The following is a 25,367-nucleotide window of genomic DNA, read 5'->3' as shown; positions in this document are numbered from 1 at the left end:
AGCATGCAAAGCACCAATTATAGTGCAACAAGTTGATCTACTACAAGCACATTTAACTATGCTAGAAAATACGGAAGAAGTATCTCCCTATATATTGTAAGTATACCACATTAATTTATTATTTCTCACACTGTGTAATTGCCTATATCTACTATCTAACACAAATTTATATATAAATATATCTAACAATGAACATAAAACCTTCCTTAAGTCAATGTTTCCAAAAAACAGAGTCTGATGAAAGGTGGATATAAGATGCTCACAACAAGATATTCATTGATTGGTTGCATGCAAAGGTGGATGTAAAAATATTTTTCATGCATTTTGCACTGAGCAAGTTGTAGCTTCTATTTTAATCACTCTATTCAAATTGAACACATAGCAGGAGGCTGCTGAAATAGACAGTTGCAATGGTGGAACAACATCGACATTGACATGGTTGGCTCATGGACCACGTGCGCACGTCATTAAGTATAGTAATTATGTGATAAATGGTAATTTATACCAAACAAATGCACGGGATGATGAGAGAGTTTGCCATAATAGTTGGGTTTCTCTAGTTGCCAACACCATGCTTATTGTAATGCCAAAGATAATCCCTTAATGGCTAACGTATCTTTCTATGGAGTGATTGAAGAAATATGGGAATTGAACTATCATCAATTTCAAGTTCCTCTTTTCAAGCGCGCGTGGGTTGCATATGACAAAGGAGTAATCATCAACGATGAATGTGGCTTCACCTTGGTCAATATGAACAAATGAGGTCACAAGCATGATGAATTTGTCTTTGCAAGTCAAGTCAATCAAGTCTTTTATATTGATGACCCATTAAAAAAAGATGGTCAATTATGCTCCCAATGGCAAATAGATGTTATGAGGGAGAGGATGATGGTTGGACTAATATTCCCGAGTCTCGACCAATTGATGATTTTGATACTTATTGCATTCCTGTTCATGAAAGATACGTTAGATCAGAAAATGAGGGTGTTTGGGAAAAAACAAGAAAAAAATGATGATTTATACTTTTATGTCATGTTTTATGTTATGAATAAGAAAAGACACTTTATGTACTTAAAAAAATTATGTTATGTACTTTTATTATGTTTTTATTGTTATTATTTATGTAATGTTTATATATATATTTGCCTTATTGTTATTATTTATGTCATGTTTATATTTTTGTTATTATTATTATTTATGTTATGTTTATGTCTGTGATATTTTAATTATCCATGTTATTGTGTAGATTTTAATATTGGTTTCATTTATGTTCTTATGCAGTGGAGAGCATAATGGGTCGTAAAAAGGAGGGGGGAAAACCTACAGTTGAAGAGCTACAAGGATTAAATGCTGATAAGCTACATGGAGTTACTGATGCAGAGCTACATGAACTTACTAATGAAGAACGTCATGTAGATGTGCAGAAGAACAAGAGAGGACCTACATTGATGGGTAAACTAACTGTAGCTACAAGATGGCGCAAAAAAGCGAAGATTGATTATGATAACATGGGGAGGCCGACATACAATGCAAATGGAAGGGCATTACAATCATATATTGACTCTATTGCTAGATCCATGGTGTCAATCAATATAAAGTCTTGGCCCGATGTTCCAGAAAACATAAAACAAAAAGTTTGGGAAGAAATTTCTGTAAGTACAAGATTAGATTTTACTGTTCATTTGATTTTATTAATCTAGGATTGATTATGAATACACGTTGAATTCTCAACGAGGGATAGAATACCAATATGCATATTAGTATTTATACATAAAGTGTTTATATGCCAATCAATATTAGTGTACATAGAGTTATACAAATTTGCAATTGTATCAGCTTGTTATGTTTCTTATTTGAGCAGCAATAACAACACATTAATTTTGTCTATACAACATAAATGAAATGCATATATATGAATATTTTTTGTTGAGAATTCGATGCATATATAGTATGCTAGAATTCAGCATGTATCATGCTGAATTCAGTATGTAACATTTTGATCAAGGAATTCTACGCATGTTTTTTTGTTGAGAATTCGGTGCATATATAGTTTACAAGAATTCAGCATGTAACACTATAATCAAGACATTCTATGCATATTTTTTTGAGAATTTGGTGCATATATATATATATATATATATATATATATATATATATATATATATATATATATATATATATATATATATATATATATATATAAAAGAATTCAGCATGTAACACTTTAATCAAGGCATTCTGCATATTTTTTTTATCAGCATTTTATATACATATATTTTTTTGAACATGTATGTATATACAATATGAAATAGTACCAACTAATATTTTTTATCGCAGAATGTCTTCGAACTAGTACCACAAAGTGAGTATACTGTAATGAGTTCAACAGCTCAAAAGTGGTGAGATTTAAAAAACAAATTGACTAGCAAATTTGTATGACCAAATAGGAAAAATCCTGAAAAGTTAATTTCTCCACCAAGTCAATATCAGCTCCCAATATTAGATTGGAAAGCATTTGTGGATGCGAGACTGGATCCATCATGGAAGGTATAATTTATAAATTGTCATGTTTCCTTTAAGAACTATTAATTTCTATACTTAACTAATGAACATAATGATGTAGGTCATTCATGAAAAACAAAAAGAACGAACCATGCATTGTAAATATCACCACAGAATGTCTCGCAAGGGTTACATCGGCTTGGAGGCAGAACTGGTAAGCTATGGAGCATTCTATTGGTCATTTTCAACAAGTTTTTCATGTTCTTAAGCTGATGAATTTTAATATCTTATTGTTCTTAAAAGGGGAAGAAATGCCACCTAGCCATAAAACAACTTGAAAACGTGGTGACGTATGTCACAATAATATCAGAAGGAGGTAGAGCTTTCAATTTTTTCCAAGTATTTGTTAATGTTGTCTTAGATGAAGAAGCAGAGCTTCCAATCCTAATTAAGTCTGGACTAAGAATCATCAAAGATGTAGTTGGAGTCATTGCTGGTTGGCCTAAAGAGTTGGTAATTTTTCCTACGACAAAGGTACTTTAAGTTTCACTTGATTTTATGTTTACAGTTTTTATATATGTTGCTTGGACAATGGTTTAGTTTATAATACTTGTATGAATATTCTAAATTGTAGAAAAAGGGAAAACCTCAACCATTTGCTCTATCAAATGTTCCTAGTCAGCGCGACAAGTTCAAGGATATTGAAAATGCATTACCCATGGCATGCAAGTATATCTACTCACATGTTGTTAGATTGATGAATGAATTGGAAAGCATATACATAGAGTTTAAGGACACTATGTTTGAACATCCTAAAAGTATACGGTTGCTAAGAGAAGATATCTTGTGCTTTATGGAGCTGAGAGAGATAAATGCCAGACAAATTTTTGTTTACATGGGGTATGTTATGTCTAATTTATAGGCTACGTTTGGTTTGACTAATGTAATCCAATTTGTAATGTAATTAAATTTGTAATGTAATGTAATGTAATCCGGATTACATTACTATACTATGCATATAATCTTTGATTACATGGGTGATTGCATTCTTTTGTTTGGTGTACATTATTTTTGATAAGAATGTAATTAATATTTTTTAAAAAATGACAAAAATATCCTTATAATAGAATTTAAATAATTTTATTCTTCCTCTCAATTAAATCAAACTAAATTAAATGAAATTTAATTTAATTTAATCGAATAGAATAAAATCAAACTAAATTAAATCAAATCAAATTACAAACGCTATACTTACAACCACTTTAAAAAGAAATCGTCACTATACTCAAACAGTGAACTCTTGAGCGTATAACTCTAAACTCATAAACGTAGGTCTATCAGCAACTTCCAAGAATTTTGTAGCTTCCTACATGTTTGAATCCAACTCCTTGCAAAATATAGTAATCAGTAAAGCAACTGCACTGCTTTCATGTACCAAAATATAATATATAATATCCCACAGCAACACACCCTTCTACCCAACATCCCATGACTTGAAATCAACAGCCAAGCATTAAGATAAACCATATACCCAAATCAAGCCACACAAAAAATGCTTGGCTGTTGATACAACGACGCTTGGACCATACAAAGATTTCAATCTAATCAGAAAATCAAACTCAAGAAAAAACAGAAACTTTCCTTATCTTCTAAACATCCAATTATTAAGATAATTTAACACCATATAGGGGCCAAAGATATCATTTAAATGAGTGGAAAGAAGGTCGAGTACCTAGAAGTCCTCAAGAGTTTTTCAATATGAAGCATTCGACTGCTAGAAATGTGATAGAGAGATGCTTTAGGCTACTTAAAATACGATGGGCAATACTTAGAAGTTCAGCTATCTGATCCAAACTCAAAATCGAATTATTATGATATATTGCCTTCTTCACAATTTTATAAGGAGAGAAATGGCTGGGGATCTTACAGAAAGAAGGTTGGAGAGAAGGTTGGATAGTCAACCAAATGAAATTGATGACATTGGTGAAAACATAGTGTTAAACATTGAGACTTCGAGTGAATTTAGCAATTGGCGTAATAATTTGGCTAATAACATGTTTAATGAATGGAAAAGATCTAGATGAGATCATTTGTATAATTCTTATAAATTATTAGATTTTTGTAAATGGAGAAAGACTATCATTCTTATTCTGTTTCTTTGTAATTTACATTACATGTCTTATGATTTTCAATTTTGTGTTTAGCTTATTTTGAGTATGTTGAATTACAATGTTTCAAGCTTGCATTTTCTGACCAACCCATTAAGAAACACAATAGTAACCAGTACTGAACTATTATGTTATCTATTTTTAAGATCCTCAATAATTAAAATGGTCCATGCAAGGTCATGTCATGTAAAGCTTTAACGAATGGCAAACTATACACTATTTTTGTAAATTTTTCTCATATGTATTTATATAAAAGAAGTACCAATGATTTCTGTATATAAAAGCAGCACCAATACTATTTCTATTTTCCATTCAGTAGTAGAAAGCAAATCATCAATGATTTCTGTAATCTTTTCTCAATAGAAGTCCGGTTGCTATTTCTCTTTATTTGAGCTATTAATTTTTTGTGCTATAGGTGAACATGGCTTCTAATCCTTCAGGAGAATCTTACAACCCAAAAAACTTGTAAAATACAAACATCAATGGTCTATTATAGAAGATGCTGCACTTATTGAAGCATTGATGCAATTAAATAATGCTGGAGATCTTAGAAACAAGAATGAGAAAGTTTTTAGGCCCGGACATGGACTAAAGCTACAACAAATGCTTGACGTTAGCTTGCCTAGACATGGAATTAAGGCAAAACCACACATTGAATCAAGGTTAAGAACTTTTCAGAAGCTCCACAATGTTGTCCATGACATGTTGTATGGAGTTGGTACCAACGGTTTTGGTTGGGGCTTAGGAAAAAAACTTGTTACGACTGAGAATTCCATGTGGGATAAATATATTATGGTAATTTATTTTATTATTAAAATGTTTTATTTTTATTTTATTTTGTTTAGTTAGTAATATAAAATTTATTTTATAGACTCATGGAGATGTAGAACAATTTATATACAAATCATTAGTTTACTATGAGGAATTTTCTGTCTTCTTTGGTGGAGAACGTGCATCTGGGAAAGATGCTCAAGGTCCTACTGATATTGTGGAAGAATTAGACAAAGTTGCAGTTGAAAATGATGAAAGTATAGGCGTTGATGGGGGATTATGCTTCATATGCCCAAGATTTCATATTTGGATCAAACGAAGAGAATTCTAAGCCAAAAAGGAGAAAGACGTGAGAGCACTAAAGATTTGTCTCAAGTTATTAGAGAGGCGACAATTATTCTTGTGGAAAAACTTAACAATGCAAGTAATCGATTAAGTAAAACATTGGAATATGATGAAGGCGCTGAAAAAAGAATGAAAGTCAATGATGTTTTAACAAAGTTACCTGGGCTTAACATGTTGGAGCGACACAAAGTGATAAAAAAAATTGGTTGTGATCGTGAAACTACAAATATTTTCTTCACCATACCAGATGATGAGAAAAGAGTTTTTGTGAAAGTATTATTGAGTGGAGATATTTGAGGCGTAGACCTTAGGTCTTATTATCATTTCTTTGAACAAGTTAAACTTGTAATTTCCTAGACAGGCTAAACTTGGTGGTTAAACTTTGTTTTTATGCAAACTTGGTGGTTAATTTTGTTCTGTTTAGTAAAATTTGATTTGATTTAGTTTAGTTTGGTTTTGTTCCTGTGATTAAATTTAGTTTGGTTTAATTTGATCTTGTTTTTAAAAAATATATATGTGTTCATTCTTGGAATTCACTTTTCATTTTCAATTCCTGGAGGTTCTATTCTGTTATCTAGTTAGTGATACATTCATGCACATGTAGGTGCTTATGTGACATTGAGGCATATGATAGTTTAGTTAAAGTCCTATTGGCTAGTGTTTTCATTCCTGTAGGGATCCTGTGTTGTTGCTATATTTGGAGGTTGCCGTTGGATATCGACATTCTCTTCCTTTTGTGTAATTATGGATTCATTATAGAAGCTTATTTTCTTGACTTTGGTGAATTTAGTGACCTCTCCGTGTACTGGCACATTTTGTCTATTTGTTGGGTGTTGGTGTTATTGTGGTTTTGTCTGACCTCTCCATGTACTGACACATTTTATCTATTTGTTGGCTGGAATCTTTGTTGTTATGTGGCTCAGTTGGATTTGGAGATATGTGTTCCTTTTGCCGTCGAATCACATTTTGGATAGTGTTTCATTTATGCTCACAGCTTAAATTATAGCAAAGAACGTCATACTAAACATACTTAAGTTTAAAACAACACCAATTTGTAAAAAATACAAATTCAATCGAAGCTTGTAAATTTAGATGAAAAAAACTAAAAACAACACCTAACGTTTATAAAATGCCTATATTTTGTCAAAGAACGTCATACTGAATATACCTAAACTTAAAACAGCACCAATTTGACATTTTTAGTGCTATAAGCGTAAATGAAACGATATTCGAAGTGTGTTATTTTGGAGGGGACAAGGGTTTAGGGTCTAAGAGATCTGAACTGCCTATCAGTTTGAATCGAAAACTTAATTGAAACAGCATTTGAAGTGTGTCATGGAACCTAAACCCTGGTATCCTTCAAAACGACACACTTCATATGCTGTTTCATTTACACACATAGCCTAAATTCCAGCAAAGAATGCCACAGTGAACATATTTAAGCTTAAAATAACATCAATTTGCGAAAAAAATAAAATTCAATCAAAGTTTGCAAATTTCCATGAAAAAAAACTAAAAACAACCCTCCCCCACGTTTATAAAATACTTATATTTTGTAAAAAAAAAATGCTACAATAAACATATCTAAGTTTAAAACAACACCAATTTACCATTTTTGGTACTGTGTGCGTAAATAAAATGGCATCTAAAGTGTATCGTTTTGGAAGCTAGGAGAAGACCAGAGTTTAGGGTCCAAGAGATCCGAGCTGAACAATAGGTGCTTAGGGTAAGGTATCGAAGTGACTTATCCCAAGTGGTAAGCATAAGACATGTGTTGCTTGGGGTTTCAGGTTCGAGTCCCCTTAGCAACAAATAAATCCTCCTTTGAGGGGTCTATTGATTGGGGTGCTGTCTCAACAATGGGACCTCTTATCAACAGTACAGTGCCTCCAAAAAAATCCCTTAGGAGGTTTTATGATATGGGGTCGTTTTGACGGTAAGGCCGACCACTATAAAAAGTTCACCCGGACAGTTTTTGTCCCCAGGGTGTAGCACAGTTAGGGGTGTATGATCTTGTGGCCGAGAGATCTAGGGTTCGATCATCGGGGTTAACGTCTTTGTCATACACTTTCAACTGTGTACCTATATTTACATTTCTCCATATCGGCCGTTGATATGACAGTTTCACATTTTTAGTATAAGGTATCGATCAAAAGAATATACTACCCCATTACCCCTATAAGTAGTAATTTGCTATTAATCAAACCTTCAGAATATTTTGAAATTGTGAAATTTGATGGCGTATTTGATAATTTTTTTAAAAAGTTATCATTTGATAAATTTTTGATTTTCAAGGATAAATAAAAGAGGTTCTATTTCAATTTGGCTGAAACCCAAATCTTAAGCGACTTAGACCTCCCATCCAATGGACTCGTCGCTGCTCGCCCGCCGCTTCGATGAGCGTCCCTCGCCAGCGGATTTCTCTTCGAAGATCGAACCCACCAATGTTCCAGCGGTATTCCATCGTATCCTTCTCTTTGTTTCCTCTCGTGTTTTCATCTCAAAACTGCTCCTTTTACTTTGTTCTCGGGGGTGATCTAGGTCGAATATTTCCCTTATGTGTAGGTCTTTCATGGTGCCGTCAAGGAATGGAGGGCCATCACCAGGTGGAACCCTTTTGATGGAGGCCTTGATTACTTGGAGGTCCTTTTTTTCCTATGTGCTATGATTTCCTGTTTCTGATATATTTGAGGAAGCAGGAACTTAATTGAATGCTTCGAGAGGACTTGATACTTTGATTAAGTGTTTCTAAGTATTTTTATTTTACAATTTTATTGTACTTTCTACAAGCAATTTAGTTGCTTGCTATTTAACTGAAATAGAGCAAACTAACTGTAGAAAAGAAATGGTTTGAATAGGTTGTTTAAGTAACTTATAACTACTGCATGTTTACTGTAATCTCTACAAGCAATTTTGTTGTTTGTGTGTTCTAACTAGTAATCATATGTCGTACTTTAATTTAAGGCAAAATAACTGCAGGAAAGAGCTGGGTCTGCTGTACTAGAAGCTATGCTATCAAGATCAGGGCACGTTTTTTATGGTGATATTAGAAGTCATGAGAGAGTATGATTCTCCCCTCTCAAGTAGTGATTTTATATTGACAATCAAGCATATCTATTTGCTTCCTGTACTTAATTTTTGCAAGCTTCGTTAAAAGTTTCCCTAATGTCTGATTATAGGTACCCATATCATTCTCTACGTTCATCACCTCTTGCAAGAAATTTCTTCAGACTTCTGATGCTAGAAGTACTTCGGCTCCTCCAGCGATGTCTTTAGCTACATCTGCTTGCTTGGAAGATGCAAGTTCAGATATACTCGGTGAACTTTATGTAGCTCAGGTTGCAAACTGCTCATATGTACAAATGTACTTTAGCTCTGGGTTTTCTTCAACGATGGCTTTTGTTTGAATGTGACAGAATGAACTTCCTTTATTAACAGGTTCCCATATTGAATTTGGAGGATAAAGAAAGGTGCCCTTTACGGATTCTTGCAGAAGACATTCAAACAGTTATGATCTGCCCTTTTGTTTGTGTCTGTTACTATCTGGCTTTAAGTTAGGCTGTATTTGAACTTACATAAACTCTACATGTTCATGCTGGTCAATGCAGCCTATATTTTTACAGACAAGCACATTAGCATCTATCAACTTCTGGATGAATATGGCCAAATCCAGGTCAAGCACACATTATGATCCCCACCATAATCTGCTTTGCATGGTTTCTGGTTGCAAAAAAGGTTATATATTTGCTCTTTGTTTACTTACTTGACAAAACAACTCATCTTTCAACTCTTCCAATGCTGGAACAATCTATGCTCTTGTAATTTATCCCCATGCATTTAGGTGGTGTAAAAGAGTACCAAATGGTAATTATTCACTATAACTGATGCCTTTCAGGAATATAATGTCATTGGGATGATAATGCCATAGTTATTATTAGGTTTGAACTCCCTTGCTGTGGACTTGTGATTTTCAAGTCCATTTCATCATGGATTAGGTTCATGTGCATTTTATAAGTGCTCGTTTAATTTCAATTCTTTGCACTATGGTAATTAAATTTTCATATTGATTGACTCAAATGCCTGGTTTTATTAATTGTTTTTCTTTCTACTCTTAGATTTTGCTACCTCAAGTCCTCATAGTCATGCCTCCATTTTCAGTTTATTTTGAGTTGTATGAACAATCTCAACTAGCTACTCATCTAACCAAGTTCCACTAGTGTGACACATGATTATTAAGTCAATATGAGTTTCAGTACTATGCTTATTGATTAGTTAGTTATAAAAGTTCATTTCTTTTTCAGTCATCTTGTGGCCTCCTTCTGCATGTCCCATCTTATACCCAATGGCAGTATATGGAGAGGCCTCAAACCATAGGTATGATGTTCTTTACAACACAACTACCCTACAAAACATTGCATAATCATTTAAGTGTTCAATTTTCTTTCCAGTGCTGTTAGTATAGAAAAACCTGATCTTTCTCTTCATCCGAGAGCTGTTCACTATGAGGAAAGTTCCCAAAAGATTATTCTTCGCCCTGGAGATGTTCTCTTTATTCCTGAAGGATGGTGGGTTTTTTTTCCCATTAGTCAATTATTACTTCATGATTACTGTCTTCTATACTATAATTCTTTCCATCTGCATTGCAAGCTATTTTCCTTAAGTTTGAGGTGCTCATTCCGATTTCTGGCAGTAATGTAGTGTCTCTAGGAATTTTTTAGTTACCAAATTGCAAGATTTACCTTGCTACTGGTTGTCGAACACTAATTCTACAGAACTTTGGGCAATTGCTTGATCACAGCCACAACATTTAGAAGTAGAAAGGCTTCATACTAATTATCAAAAGAGATAATATGTAATATTTATGGATGCAGATTCTTGTGATCAGGTTGGCCTTACTCCAACCTTCAAAATGCTGGTGGGTATATCCTTTTGTAGCACCTATACAAAATGATTTTTTAACCTAATTGTCTTTTGCATGAGAAGTTGCTGAACTATAAGAATTCCAACTATAGCATTAGTGCTTGATGGTTCTATTCCAATATATGCTAAACATTGAAGGATACGATCTATATGAATCACAATGACAGAGAAAAATATTCCCAAGATTGGTGTACATTTGCCTTATTTGACGGTTGATGCTAATTTACAACTTCAAACTTTCAACATATATTTACAGATTGGTTTCATTGACATCCAGGAACTATTGCATTGTTTCATCCTAGTTCACATATTTTGTTTCTTTAGTTTGAACTATTGTTTGTTTGCTTAGTTGTCTCTAATTAGAATGATGTTTTTATCAGGTTCCATCAAGTTGACAGTGATGATTTGACAATAGCTGTGAACTTTTGGTGGAAATCAGACATGATGTCTAACATGGTAGAACACATGGATGCATACTATTTGAGGAGAATACTAAATAGGTATGATCTTGCATTATGCTTTTAAATGTCTTTTCCTTTTGTTCATTAGCAGCTTATACCATGAAAAGAATTTTGCCAGCACACGCTTGCTTCTTATTTGTAAATCTTGAGATACTAATTTATTTGGATCTTCTAAATGCAATTGCCGATGTTCTCTAATGAGATTTTTTTTTTCCTTTTCCTGTTTGCCACATGGGATGGCACATCTTCTTTCCTGATGAGCAGATTGGTGGCAAAGGAAATGGTAAGCATTATTTTAAGTCAGTCATTGTGTAATTGGTAGGCTCTTTCTTTTCTTTTCCTTTTCCTATTCCATTTAGTTTCCTTTTTCTTCTATCTTTGGCAATTCTCTTGTTGATAATGAATTGATTTTCCTTTTGTGATTGCAATGACTTCTACATTTTCTGTCCTTGATCTTTTGAATTTCCCCCTGCTTCTCCACTTCGTCAATGAAGCTAAAGTTAATGACGTCCAATAATCAAACTAATCACTTTAGTAAAAGTATTTGCTTAGACATCTGGTTCATGGGATCATGGGGTTAGATCAAACAGTTGAAGTGCATTGATCAAGGTGCTTCCTCAACTTGTTTAATAATGAAAGGGTGAAGTATAAAAATTGAAGGAAAAGCAGGGAAAGAATTAGACAGGTAAGAAAGAAAAAAACAAACAAGAGACTTGAGAAACAAAGTACATTTTGTCTTAGCCAAAAGGTTAAGATTGTGACTCTAGGTACTATCCTTGGTGTATCCCTGCTTGCATCTTGGTCATGCTAAGTGTCAAGCATGTGAATATTTATAAAGAAGATAATTTGTCTGCAAGTCTGCTTGCTACACATGTTACCATATCTCAGTAGCAATCTCCACATTTGTCTTCCATGTCCAGTAAGGTGTATGTCTTTTTGGTGAAAATATGTATTTTTTATGCAGTTGTTGATGTCATTTTGTTTCTTTACCTGTTAGATTATACTTTTGATTCATGTAAACTGTTCTATGTTCTGTGGGAATAGGACAGAATCAAACATTACATGAGCAAACAGGTGGAAGTTCTATGGAAAAATATCAGCCTTGTAGTGAAGCCACAGAAGGTTTGTCCAAACCATTTGAATTGAATCATCCCTGAATTTTGAAAATTGACTTTCATGACTGTCTTCATGTCATCCTCTTATAGAATTAAAATCTGATTGGGAACTGAATAAAGTTTCTTTCTTTTATTAATATCCAGATACTTAAATGAAATGGCAGATTCATCAACCTTTGATATCTATCACATCAGTACTTATTTGGATTTTAGTCAGTAGTTTCTTTACTTGTGAATATATAAAAAAAATACAGATTTAAGAGATGTAGATTACAGTTCTGTACCCAGTTTTTACATGTCTACTATGTTTACCAGCTTAGATCTTTGTTGAAACATGAGCATGCATGTGTCCTATTGCTTTGGTGTTGACATAGAATACTAGTGCTTCAGAACAGTTTTCTTTATCCAAAAACATGCTGGCCATTCTAAGATTGAAGTGGTTATTTACATAGGTAATAGAGGTTCTTCGGAGTTCCACAATATTCTCTTGATACATGTCAGTTTACTAATGTTTGAAGATGGTTAAATTCTGTAATGGCCTTATCGTGCCAGCCTAGTTTTGGATTGATTTCATCTCTTTGATCTCCTCCTATGTAGCCTATTACTTTCAAAAAATAAGAATTTTACTAAATTTCACTGTCAATTCTGTGACTACTATGTAGAAACAACATGAAAACGTTGTAATAGTAATATATATAGTTACGTACTAATGTTATATAGTTATTGTTATATTTCAGTTTACAGTTAAGCCAGCTATAACTTGATAAAATCCGACCTAAATTAAGTTTAATTATATTTAATGAATTGAATTGGATTCACGCGGATCTCAAATGTGCTTAATAGGTGGAATTATGGTTGATTTTGTGTTCAAATTGAGCTATCAGGATTTTCAGGTTCAGTCTTTTTTAACTGAACTGAATTTTGTGTTTAATTTTGACTGATTAGTTTTGATCCAAAGTAAATTGGGATGTAAGTTGCTATTAAAATTCCTTTTCCCAAATGAGTTAGTTGACGTATTCTGTTGTTCAGATGAGTATTGTCTTTTCCCCCCAATACACTTCATAGCAAATTTTGTCTTAATGGTTGTCATGGATCGAATACTACTTTCAGCTTCATGATGCGTTGGGATACTTAATGTGTCTCCAGAATCTTCTAGAATATATGCATAACCTACTTTAGCAAGACCTTACTACAGAACAAATGCAATTGAGCGACGAGATACAACTTTGTATCTTTTATCTTCTTTTGTTTTTTTAGTTTCAGGAAATATATGACATGAATACTATTGAAAACCTTATCAAATCTAGAAAACTTAGTTGGGATTTTAGTATAAAATGTGTCTTAATCATCATTGAAATTATAATTTAATGTTGTATATGTCTTAATCATCATCATCATCAAGCCATGTTCATCGCAAATCTCAACTATTTGGGGTCACAGGACTCTTCCCTCTATCGAGCTGTATGCAAGACTGTATAAACTTATATATGTCTTAGGGCCTCACATTAATCATATATGTATTCTCTTTCAATAATGATATTCTTGTTGGTTGATCAGGAAATCATGGATCTGATCACTATAAGCTGAGAGATAATCCAAAAGAAAATGGGAAGAGCAATGGAATTTTGCAACAGTTGGAACCCTGTGGACTGGATATGGTACACGAACTTGTATCTTTGGTTCATGATGCTATGAACAGCAATAATCTAAATCAAGCTTCCACTTCAAAAGATTTGATTGATACAACAGATAAAAACAAGAATGTAGAGGAAAGTTCACCTATGTTGGTAAATGATAGAATTGCAAACATCCTTTCCACTGTTGAACCACTTATATTAAGAAGCATCTTGCTCGCAATGGTGGTAAGCATCTCATATTTTGTCTTTCAGTTTAATGTCTTAATTTAAACAGACTTTGTTGTAAGAAAACACATGTCATGATTCTTTGCTACGAAAAGCGAGCATGAATGACTAACAGGACCTGTGCAATGTTATTTTGTTTTTCCATTAGTAAGTATATTTTTTTTCCCTGCAAGAGTCTGATTAAATCACAAATGCTTGATTAAAACATTTAGCGTTTCTTTAAATCTTCCATGAACCAAGCTATTTTTTTTTTTCACTGAGTCAATGGCAAATTCGCTATCATTTTAGCAAAATTTTCCAAGAACACTGGAGGCTCTTATCCTCTATATGCTTTCCCCAAAAGGGGCAGAAGTTCTCACAAGGAAGTTCGACGAGATGGATCAACAAACCAATAAAGAAGCACAGTAAGTGGGTTTCAAGTTGACCTTTTAGTTTCTAGATATACCATGGAGAATCCAAACTAACCCTCATTGTTTGTTGTGAACGCTTTGCAGGGCTGAGTTCTACCGTCTGTTTTATAGTGTATTCGATGATCAGTTTGCCGCAATGGATGTGATACTTAATGGAAAAGAATCATTTGCCTTCCAGGTACTTTAATGTCTCTTGTGCTCAGCATTGGATTCGATTGCAAGTCTTGCATTTCCCCTTTTCCTCATTCTTCAAAGAATCACTATTAGGTCATTTTTGGCATCTGATATTTAATTCTTCGAACCGACTAATTGTGAGGGTGACCGGTCCGGTTTCACGGAAATTTTCCATCAACCACCAAGGTAAATCGAGAGTCACTCATGAGGCTCATCTAGACGGCCAATATTCTTAGGCTCGCTTCTCAACAACAAAAAAATAATCATTATTAGGGCGCCTTCTTAGTTTATATCTAAGGATCGAGTCTCAGTTTCAGTGAATTAAGAGATAAATTTTCTTTAATGAGCGATTGATCTAAGAACGCTGAGCTCATGAACCGTTGAGTTGTTGGGCCGTTCATTGTAAGTGCTTTCCGATTTACCTGATGGTCGGTGGAGAACTTCTATGGACTGAACGGGTCATTTCAGGATTAATTCACGGATGATTTTCCCTTAATGGACGGTTGATCTAAGAAAGTTGGGCTAATGAGTTGCTTGTTGTCAGGATTTTCTAATTTACCATGGTAGCAGATTAGTTGAGCTTGATATTTGGTGCTAATTTTTTTTAAAAAAATCACTATTAGAATGAAAATAGTTTTCAAGGGGTGTTGTGTATTTTTTTTTTTTTGCAGGCATTCAAGAACGTATTGGATAATTATGCCGGAGTGCATCTTGGCCGGCCAAATAAATAGATTCTATAAAAATCAAGAGTTCTACGTGATCATTTCCAAAAGGATACGCTAAATTGGAGCTCTTGTCATCCTTTTAATAGGTAATGATGATGTGTTCTTTTTGATTAATAATTGCAATTTATGTTTTTCTGTGGCCTTGATGATGTTCTACATTATAAATAAATGCAATCTTTCTATTTTGTTTTCAGGGCTTTCCTTTTGTAGTTACTCATGCCATCCTGCTAAACTCTACAATCCTTCCAGCGGTTTATCATCAAGGATCAGCTATAATTATGAATTTTTATTTTTATTTTTATTTTTATTTTTTCCTCCCCTTCTTTTTTCGTTTTTTTAAAATTGTTGTATGAACTTGTAAATTGTTATTTCAAACCAATTCAGTTTTGAATTAGAAATGTTTTTGAGTGTATTTGTTTATGTAAAGTTTTTGCTAGTTTCTCGTTTCCATTTGTTTCCTTTTACAAGAAAAATAGTAAAAGTGAAAAAATAGAATATTTTTTACCATTTTATGTTTTATCATATAAATACCATTTATGTTAAAAAGGTGATTTTACAATCAGGGGCACCATTTAATAGTTTTTAATTATTATCATTTGATAAAAACCAATAAAAGACATTTTTTTAATATATATATATATATATATATATATATATATGGGAAAATATGAGTGTGCTGGATGTTTAGAAGTGATTCCGACGTTTGAAATTTTGTGTGCGTCGTGCATGGGAATCCTCTCTGGATCGTCAATCCATGCGAGGGAGAGATTCTCTGGATTGTTAAAAAAAACGATCAAGATATACTTTCTCATATTCTTTACTATTATAAGATATGATCTTCATTTATTTTACAAGTGGGAATTATGTATCCCCATCAATATATATAAAGAGAATATTTCCTGGACCGTAAAAGTGATTTAAAAAATCTGACTTTTCATGTATTGATAGGGATATATGATCTTCATTTATTTTACAAGTGGGGATTATGTATCCCCATCAATACATGTAAAGGGAATATTTTCTGAACCGTAAAAGTGGTCCAGAAGATCCGACTTGTACACGAGGAGTTGTATAAGAACAGCCATGTAGATTTATTAAATTAAAGTTTTATTTTATATTTTATATAAAAAAATTAGAATAAAAAGTTCCATCCATTATCTAAATTTAAATTTTATAAATAATCTCTTTAAATTAAAAAAAATAAAATTTATTTCTTAAATATTAAAATATATATATTTTAAATTTTAAAATTTTTATTTTCATTGAAAAATAGACATCTAAAAATAATTCTTCATTTTAAAGTTTGAATAAAAAAAAATTGATACGGATGCTCTACGCACTCGTACATTTAAAATTTATTAAACCTATTAATTATTTTTAGTCCTAAAAATCTTTTTAAATAAAATAATTTTTAGTCCTAAAAATCCTTTTAAATAAAATAAAAGAATCGTTTCAAATGGGGAGTCCAATGGGACGATGCCTATAATAGGTCGCATAACGGCAACAATGCCGAGAAAATTGGCTCATCCTTGTGAAATGCCTAGCTTCTCTCCTCTCCGCTCCACTCGCTCCCTCTCTCTCTCCCCTGGCGAATCCTAGATTTTGATCTAGAGAGGCACCCTGAGTTTGAGGGTTGTGTAGATCTCCCATCGATCTGCTTCGGTTGCTTTTTAGTACCATTGAACTTCATTGTTTCGCCCTCATCGCCGATTTGTTCTGGATCGGAGGATGGCCGAGGAGGAGTACCGATCAGCCCAACTCATCGATGGAGAAGGAGAGTACAATGATGCTGGTGTTGAGAATTTCATGAAGGCCACGAGGCTCGCCGAATGTGGACTCTCATATGTCGTCGTCTCCATCATGGGACCCCAGAGCAGCGGTGAGATGGCCTTTTTGTGACCTATTTTGTCTGCTGTCCGATTTTAGTTTTCTTTTTAAATTGATCTTGATTGTTTCAGCTTTGCCATCCTCTCTTCGTTTGTAACACCTATTTGATGATTGCTGTTTTTGAGCAGGGAAAAGCACTTTACTTAATAATCTTTTCCGAACTGACTTTAGGGAAATGGATGCTTTGCGGGGAAGGTACTGATACTTCTGTCTGTGCTTGAGAATCGCTGTTCACTCGGTTCCATTTATTGGAAATACTTGTTTAAGATGAGTGTTTCTGGTTCCTTTTTCTTATCAGGAGCCAAACTACGAAAGGTATATGGCTAGCGAAATGTCGCGGAATAGATCCTTGTACAATTGTGATGGATTTGGAAGGTACTGATGGAAGAGAAAGAGGAGAGGTAATATTTTACATTTGCATTTTTTTTTTCTAATTGCTCTCCATTCGTTCCGAAAGAAAAATTTTATATTTTGCCCCTCAAAACTTATATCCTTTTAAATTATTCCCTAGAATTATCTAACTCTTGTCACTTCACCCTCTAACCATTAAGAGTGTTAATCTATCTAACAAAGTAATGATTGGCTTATATGTCACGTCACTTTCCTATCAAATAACATGATGGTATTAAATATTAATACTTTGGGGGTGAAATGACAAGGGTTTGAAAATCTCAAAGGGTGTGGGACATATTTAGGCCACTAGAAATTTAGGAGAGCATTTTGAAAGAGGCCAACATTGTAGGGAAAAATGAAATTTTCCTCCACTTCACTACATTGAGTAAATCACATTCATCATTATATTGGGTCACTGGCCTAGATAAAACAACACATCTAGGAAGTAGTTGAGCATGGAAATAAAATAAAAAATTATGTGTAACCTCTTTCTGGTCACTAACACAACATTGAGTTCCAACTATTTAGAGTCAGTTATATTTATATTATTCCTTCATTATAATTATTGAAGAAATGGTCAAAAATCCTATCGGATGCACATTCTCCATAAAATTCATCCTTCCAACTCTTCTTTATCAGCTTACAGTTATTTGACCATATACTTCTTTTGGTTTTCTAAGAGATCAGGTGCCACTTTATCATGATCAAGATAAACAATTTTTACTATTTTTTAGGATGATACTGCATTTGAGAAGCAAAGTGCACTTTTTGCGCTGGCGATATCTGACATAGTTTTGATAAATATGTGAGTTGAGTTTTATCTTTCACTTCAATTCACTTGTCTCTCTTATCTAAGACTGCACTATTCTTGCGAAGTTTATGAAGTTTAGGTTTATCTGTTGTTAAAGTTGCTTTATCCAGGTGGTGCCATGATATTGGACGAGAGCAAGCAGCGAACAAACCCTTGCTAAAAACAGTATTTCAGGTATCTTGTATCTTTTGCTAATCTAATTGATTTGTTCTTGTAATCGATGCTAACATAACATGAGAGGGTTACCTTATGTCAATATTTAATGATGTATAATCTAGTTAACTTTTTCAAAAGTAATTTATATATTGTTAAGTTAAGTATTTTGTTAACTTGATTTATATGACAAATTTTAGTTTTAAAAAGATCTTATTTGTTTTTTTTATCTTTATTATTCATGTTTTGGTTGTGTTAGTTACTACATTGTGTCTAACGTTATCAATCTTTTGATTTCTCTTATAGGTCATGATGCGATTGTTCAGCCCTCGCAAGACCACATTGCTCTTTGTTATCCGTGACAGGACAAGAGTATGATCTGCTATTGCGCCTTTTTAAACTTTAGGCTTTATAGTTAGCAGTACTAATTCCTTCTTTTTGATTCTTATTAGACACCACTGGAAGCTTTGGAACCTGTTCTAAGAGAGGATATACAAAAGGCATGTTGTTTGATCTTCTTCTGTATCATTTTCCCTTTTATTTGTTGTCATTCGCAGCCATTGTCATTATTGTTATCAGATATGGGACAGTGTTTCAAAGCCTGAGGCTCAGAAAGACACAGCTCTCAGTGAATTCTTCAATGTAAGTTTCATCATGCAAAAGAATTGTCTATGATAACAAAATATATTGACTTGTTATATCTGATAACTTCAGTTCCCTTAATCAGGTTGAGGTCACTGCATTATCTAGTTATGAAGAGAAGGAAGATCAATTTCATGATCAGGTATAAGTTTTTCTCCTCTTTCATTACTATAAAGTATATCATTTTCATGAACTATTGTCTGATAATGATGAAAACTTTTCTGTTAGTATTCATGGTATTCCGGTTTTGGTTTTAAGATTTAACTGTACTTTTAAATGTTTTCATAAAATTCTCTAATCCATGTATATCTCTACCACAAATGATAAGCTTATAGCACAGGGTGGACAAACGGGGGTCGGGCATTCTATGTAATATAATAGACTGAAATCTTTATATTTCCCTTTCTGCTAAAAGAAATAGTAGCATTTTGTCCTCCTAAAGTAAGAACCTTACATCTGCCACTGAAGACTTATATTCAAATATAGCTGTCATGCATTTCTAACATAAGTAAAGGGATATGATATAAATATAGCCTCATTAAAAAAAAAAAAATTGTGCATTTGCTGTGTAACAGGTTGCAGAACTTCGAAAACGGTTTGTACATTCAATTGCCCCAGGAGGACTTGCAGGTGATAGAAGAGGTGTTGTTCCTGCTTCAGGGTTTTCCTTTAGCGCGCAACACATATGGAAGGTTGTGCGTGAAAATAAGGATCTGGATCTTCCTGCCCATAAGGTACAGTCGTACATCATACTTAATTGAGCTGTTCAAATTAATTAGGGTTGTCCATATTAAATATAATTAGATACAACCTGATAATATGACATGATAATATAACCCCCAAAACTTTTTTTTTTCTTTATTTGTAACTGTGTTTGAACACAATTTTGTAGGTCATGGTCGCAACAGTTCGTTGCGAAGAGATTGCTAATGAGAAGCTCAGTCACTTAACCTCTGATGAGGTGACATCAGCCATCAAGTTTATATGTTGTCTTAAAATTCCCCACAAATTTATGTTATTTTAGTTGTGCTTCAGAAATGGCTGGAGTTGGAGGAGGCAGTGCACTCTGGTCCAGTTTCTGGCTTTGGGAAAAAGCTTGAAGCTATTCTTGATGCTTATATTGAAGAGTATTTTTTCTAAATATATCTTTTATTTTCTTGCATTTATTTCTTCAGGTTAAATAAACAAATATCTCATCATCTCTGTCTGATCCATTCATCTTTGATGCAGGTATGATAAGGAAGCTATTTACTTTGATGAAGGCGTTAGGACTGCAAAGAGGAAGCAACTTGAGTCCAAAGTCTTGCATGTAAGACAATAGACTACTAAACTTTCCCCTATGTATTCCTGATTAATTAGATTCTTTCCTATGGAACAAATACCCTTCTTTGACTCAGTGTTAATCACTTTATCCTCCCTTTTGTTGGATATAATAGCTTTTGCTTCCATTCAAATCTCTAGTTTTTGTCTTTTCTGTGGTAGACTCGTGATTACTGAAGCATCCTTCATGAGCATCTAATCTTAAACAATTGTCATGATTCTATTTAAACATGTGTCTTACCGTAGCATATAATAAAATAGAATTGTAGCACATGCTTAAACAAGTGCACCTGGTTAAATAGAACTGAGACCTGTTCATTAGTTGTAGAAATAGAATAATAGAATTGTAGCACCTGCTCACAAAACCATGACATCTGCTCGTTGGCAGTAAAAAAATAGAACAAAAAATTTATTCAAGAGAATTTATCCCCGTGTCGTTCTTTAAAGCTCTTCTTTATCAGATGCTTGACAAAAGGGCCTTCATGTATCTTTTATCCCTTTATCGTCGGCTGAGTTGGCATTTTCTTAGTAAAAGGGATGCTTACTTGATGTGTTGACATATATTAATCCATGAGTTGACATTTATATTCATCTCTTTGGTTCGACACAGCTTGTGCACCCTACTTACCAAGCCCTGCTTGGACATCTACGTTCAAAGTCTCTGGAAAAGTTTCAAAAGGATTTGGAAAGTTCACTGAATAGCAGGAAAGGCTTTGCATCATCTGTTCGAGACTGTAGTGAGTCCTCCATGTTTGAATTTGATCAAGGAAGTGCAGGTAACACCTTTACTAAGAAACTATCGTCGAAACTATACAATGCTTACTAATTCATACAATTTGATCTTTTACCTTCAGACGCTATCATCAGTCGCGCTGAGTGGGATGCTTCCAAAGTCCGAGAGAAGCTTTATCGTGATATCACTGCTCATGCGAATACTCTTCGCAATCAGAAACTCTCTGAATTAACAAATCGATATGAGGTCAATCAATGCTTTCATTTCGTGTTCTGAATTCATCAAATTCTGGTGCTAAAAATGACCTTTCCGTTGATGTTGCTGTCCAGGACAAGTTAACAGAAGCACTTGCTGAACCAGTTGAGTCTCTTTTTGAGGCTGCAGGCAATGATACTTGGGCATCCATAAGAAATCTTTACCACTGTGAAACCAGGAATGCTCTCTCGGAATTCTCTACTTCACTGTCTGGATTTGAGCTAGACAAAGTTTCTTTCGACGAGAGGATCACGAATCTGAAAGAATTTGCAAAAAATGTCGTCGAAAAGAAAGCAAAAGAAGAAGCAGCCAAGGTTCTGATCAGAATGAAGGATAGGTAATTAAACTACTTACCATATCTGTACTTACTCCCCATTTCTGAGATTGTATGGTGTTAATTTTCAGGTTCTCAACAGTGTTTAGCCGTGACAAAGACTCCATGCCTAGGGTTTGGACAGGAAAAGAAAATGTTCGGAAGATCACAAAGGATGCTCGTGCAGCGGTACTTTTGAACCTTGCATAGAGTGATCTTTTCAAAATTTCAATCTAGATCCACTACAAGGGAAAGTTCTGTGCAGGCTCCATTCATGACTGATCATGTGAACTCAAAAAGGTCTTGTTTTGAGATTCATGCACGCTCTTCCTCAGGATATGTGAGTGCATGAAGAACGCCTCTTCACATGATCAGACCAGATCAGTCATGTAGGGGATTTGCACAGTAGAACTATCCCACTAAAAGGCCTAAACTTTGGAGTACATTTTACAATCAACCATTTATATAAACACAAATATTTGAAGCTTGCGTGTTCACTGTCATGATGCAGGCCCTGAAACTGTTGGCTGTAACGGCTGCTATTCGTTTGGATGAAAAACCAGACAAAATTGAATCCACTCTTATGTCAGCACTTATGGATGCACCAGTTTCCCTAGTACGGAGAACTGCAACAACAACAACAGAATCACTCGCTTCAAGCACATGGGAAGTGGTAAGCGTGGATATCCTATTTTTCTACAATGATATGAAAAGGCAAGACAAGAAACTAATGTGTGGAATATTGTTCAGGTTTCTCCATCTAATACATTGATCACCCCTGTGCAATGCAAGTCTTTGTGGAGACAATTTAAGACAGAGACTGAATATACTGTCACCCAAGCAATATCTGCACAGGTACATATCCCTGTATTATAAGTTTCTTTTCTTTTGAGTGTGTTCTCGTTTTGCTCATTTTCTCTTCTTGTTTCTTATTTTATATATTTTTGAAATTGTAGTGAAATCATTTTGATTTGGCAAGTGAAAATATCAAAGTTCAGAATTAATTTTATTTCAGATTAAAGTTGTCTCCTTTAACAATGATATTACTATGTTCAGAATTCTTCAGCAAAGATACTATAAACACATATTGGCATGTATTAGCTTAAAGTAGGCATCACTACTGCAAGTAACAAGGAAACAACCATTGGTTCATGATTTGGAATTCGTAATTGATCATGATTTCTAATTGACTATGGCAAAATTAACTATAGTTGGATTAGTTGCTCACAATTATTCTCTTCATCTCAGGAAGCACATAAGCGCAGTAACAGTGTGCTACCTCCTCCATGGGCGATACTTGCTATTTTAATCCTCGGTTTCAATGAGTTGATGGTGCTCTTCAGGTCTTTGCTCCCATTTACTCTTCCTACTGCTTCAATCTACCTCACAACCAATAAACGGACAACTCAAACTTTCATTCTTTATCTCATGCTGATTTTATTGTGAGCAGGAATCCTTTATACCTGTTGCTGCTTTTTGTTATGTTCTTGGTGTTCAAAGCTCTATGGGTGCAGTTAGATGTTGCTGAGATGTTTCAGAATGGCATAGTAAGTAAATTCTGGCATGTTACAAATGCACGAAACTTTTTGCTGTTTTTCAAGCTGCAGTTAGTATGCATTTCAATCTTCAACTCATATTCTTCTTCAAGAGAGGGTAGTTAAAGTTATTGATGAATCCCAAACATTCCTATTGCAGCTCCCTGGCATCCTCACACTATCAACAAGATTTCTTCCTACGGTGATGAACCTTTTGCGAAAACTAGCGGATGAGGGTGCTCGACCTCCCAATGCTCCACAAACCACCCAAAATAATCCACTCTTGGATGCACAAAGTCTCCGAAGAGATTCACAAAGGCATGTTCCTTCGCTCACAACCCAAGCACCCAACGCATCATCTTTATCGTCAATAACGGATTCTTCTCCCCAAAGCTGTGTTGAGTATCCAACAGCCAATGAAGTGAGTTGTACATCATAAGTAAAGATCCGATAATTAGACTCTGAAGCATGATGACCATAAGTAAAACTACATCATGCAAGATATTTGTGAGGCCAAGTAGAAGATACGTCTTTTCTCTTGATTGCCAGATGCTATTTTTGACTGTCTTGTATAGATAGGGACTGATACATTTTTACCGGAGGATCTGAGATAAACACGGATGCTTGATGTCTAAGTGCCGCGTTTAGTGTCTAAATGTTGTGTTAGTTTTCATACATTGGAAGAGACCATTTGGGAGTTCTTTTGTTTGCTTATGCTAATGAAAAATAACAATGTTTTGAGATTGAAGATGTAGTTTACATGGATCTTATGTTCACTTCAATGGAAGAGAATCAACCATCAGACTTTCAAGCGACCAAAGAGGAGAGCAAATCAAGCTTCTTCTTATCATATCGAACCCAAAAAATTAAAGTCAAATACTAATAACTTATAATTAAGAGGACTAACATGTGTTGGATCGAGAAGTCCACCGACCAAAGATTTTTTTTTACCTAATCATAATTAGTTATGAACTTGACGAGCATATTAAACCTCAAATAGACTTAACTTTTAACTCTTTTTGTCAATATCAAAACTTAAGTTCTATGATGCTTCTTGCACTGAAAACATGTAAATTCTTTAAGGATTTACGAGCTTGGGTTTTTATGGAACTTAGTTAGAACAAGATTGCCTTTGTAAATTTAGTATTAATTCGTCCAATTAACTGTTAGTTATTTAATTAAGATAGTAGTTACTAAATCTAGTATTGTTTTGAATAAAATTCTAGCAAATCTACCATCTTGTGATATATTATTCATTTGATTAAATAAAAATTAATTATAAATAAATAAATATGATGTTTGATCCTGTCCGAAAGTCGAAGAGGTGGATACTGGGGACGTGACACTCTTGCTGACCTTCGAGAGACTTCGCTCCTGCCTGCAACACAAGCAACATCAGTGCCGAGCCAGGGAAGGGGTCCCGGGGATGGCCCTCCGACGCTCAAATCAGTCTTCGGCGAAGCAAGAAGCAAAGGAAACTCTAGCGCAACTGTAGATGTCGCGAGAAAAATCTCTTACGCCTATGCCTGCACCCCCCTTTATATAGAGCTCCTGTAGCGTGTATGCACGCTTCTCAAAGCGGACACGCTATCCCAAGCCTTCCCTGAAGAGGCATGTCAGTAAAGTGTCCTTGATCCAATACCTTAACAAGCCGAGCATATCTCTGAAGTGACAGTGAAATCTTTCACCGTATTATCTTCCGCCTGACCATGCAGCCTGTCAGTGACACTAACTCCCAAAAGGATGTCGAAGGATATCCTGCTGTGTCTGTTGCTCAGCCAAACGGAATGACCGCTCGACTGAAAGTCCCATGTTCTAGTGTCGTCCATTGCTGGACCGAACGGGATGGACGCTCGCCTGGAGTTCGTTGTC

At 34.4% G+C, this 25,367-nt stretch overlaps 2 protein-coding genes across 4 annotated transcripts; both read left to right on the top strand.

Annotated features, from left to right (window-relative positions):
• The first annotated feature begins 8,109 nt into the window (after positions 1-8,109).
• Positions 8,110-15,851, top strand: LOC121970616 (bifunctional peptidase and (3S)-lysyl hydroxylase JMJD7-like). Of its 2 annotated transcripts, none has more exons than XM_042521435.1 (16): positions 8,110-8,241; positions 8,352-8,429; positions 8,766-8,849; positions 8,966-9,124; positions 9,225-9,293; positions 9,395-9,521; positions 10,088-10,160; positions 10,235-10,351; positions 11,087-11,206; positions 11,432-11,450; positions 12,217-12,289; positions 13,840-13,940; positions 14,433-14,548; positions 14,639-14,732; positions 15,400-15,539; positions 15,648-15,851. In XM_042521435.1, exons 1-15 carry the CDS (start codon positions 8,152-8,154, stop codon positions 15,457-15,459), a joined length of 1,380 nt encoding a protein of 459 aa, XP_042377369.1. In that variant the 5' UTR covers positions 8,110-8,151; the 3' UTR covers positions 15,460-15,539; positions 15,648-15,851. The 2 variants fall into 2 exon arrangements, with proteins under 2 accessions (XP_042377369.1, XP_042377368.1); XM_042521434.1 differs by having other exon boundaries at positions 13,840-14,144.
• Positions 15,852-16,933: 1,082 nt separating this feature from the next.
• LOC121970615 (protein ROOT HAIR DEFECTIVE 3-like) lies at positions 16,934-24,243 on the top strand. Of its 2 annotated transcripts, XM_042521432.1 has the most exons (22): positions 16,934-17,332; positions 17,469-17,535; positions 17,639-17,741; positions 18,468-18,538; positions 18,655-18,718; positions 19,004-19,069; positions 19,150-19,197; positions 19,277-19,339; positions 19,425-19,481; positions 19,915-20,073; positions 20,232-20,300; positions 20,375-20,466; positions 20,570-20,648; positions 21,270-21,435; positions 21,514-21,638; positions 21,722-21,984; positions 22,053-22,149; positions 22,472-22,633; positions 22,711-22,815; positions 23,209-23,303; positions 23,411-23,507; positions 23,656-24,243. In XM_042521432.1, exons 1-22 carry the CDS (start codon positions 17,182-17,184, stop codon positions 23,932-23,934), a joined length of 2,478 nt encoding a protein of 825 aa, XP_042377366.1. In that variant the 5' UTR covers positions 16,934-17,181; the 3' UTR covers positions 23,935-24,243. The 2 variants fall into 2 exon arrangements, with proteins under 2 accessions (XP_042377366.1, XP_042377367.1); XM_042521433.1 differs by lacking the exons at positions 16,934-17,332; positions 17,469-17,535 and having other exon boundaries at positions 17,676-17,741; positions 18,642-18,718.
• Positions 24,244-25,367: the final 1,124 nt, after the last annotated feature.

Source organism: Zingiber officinale, chromosome 4A (assembly GCF_018446385.1).
Source record: "Zingiber officinale cultivar Zhangliang chromosome 4A, Zo_v1.1, whole genome shotgun sequence".
NCBI classification, from domain to species: Eukaryota; Viridiplantae; Streptophyta; class Magnoliopsida; order Zingiberales; family Zingiberaceae; genus Zingiber; species Zingiber officinale.
This window is presented reverse-complemented; position numbering and strand designations above follow the sequence as displayed.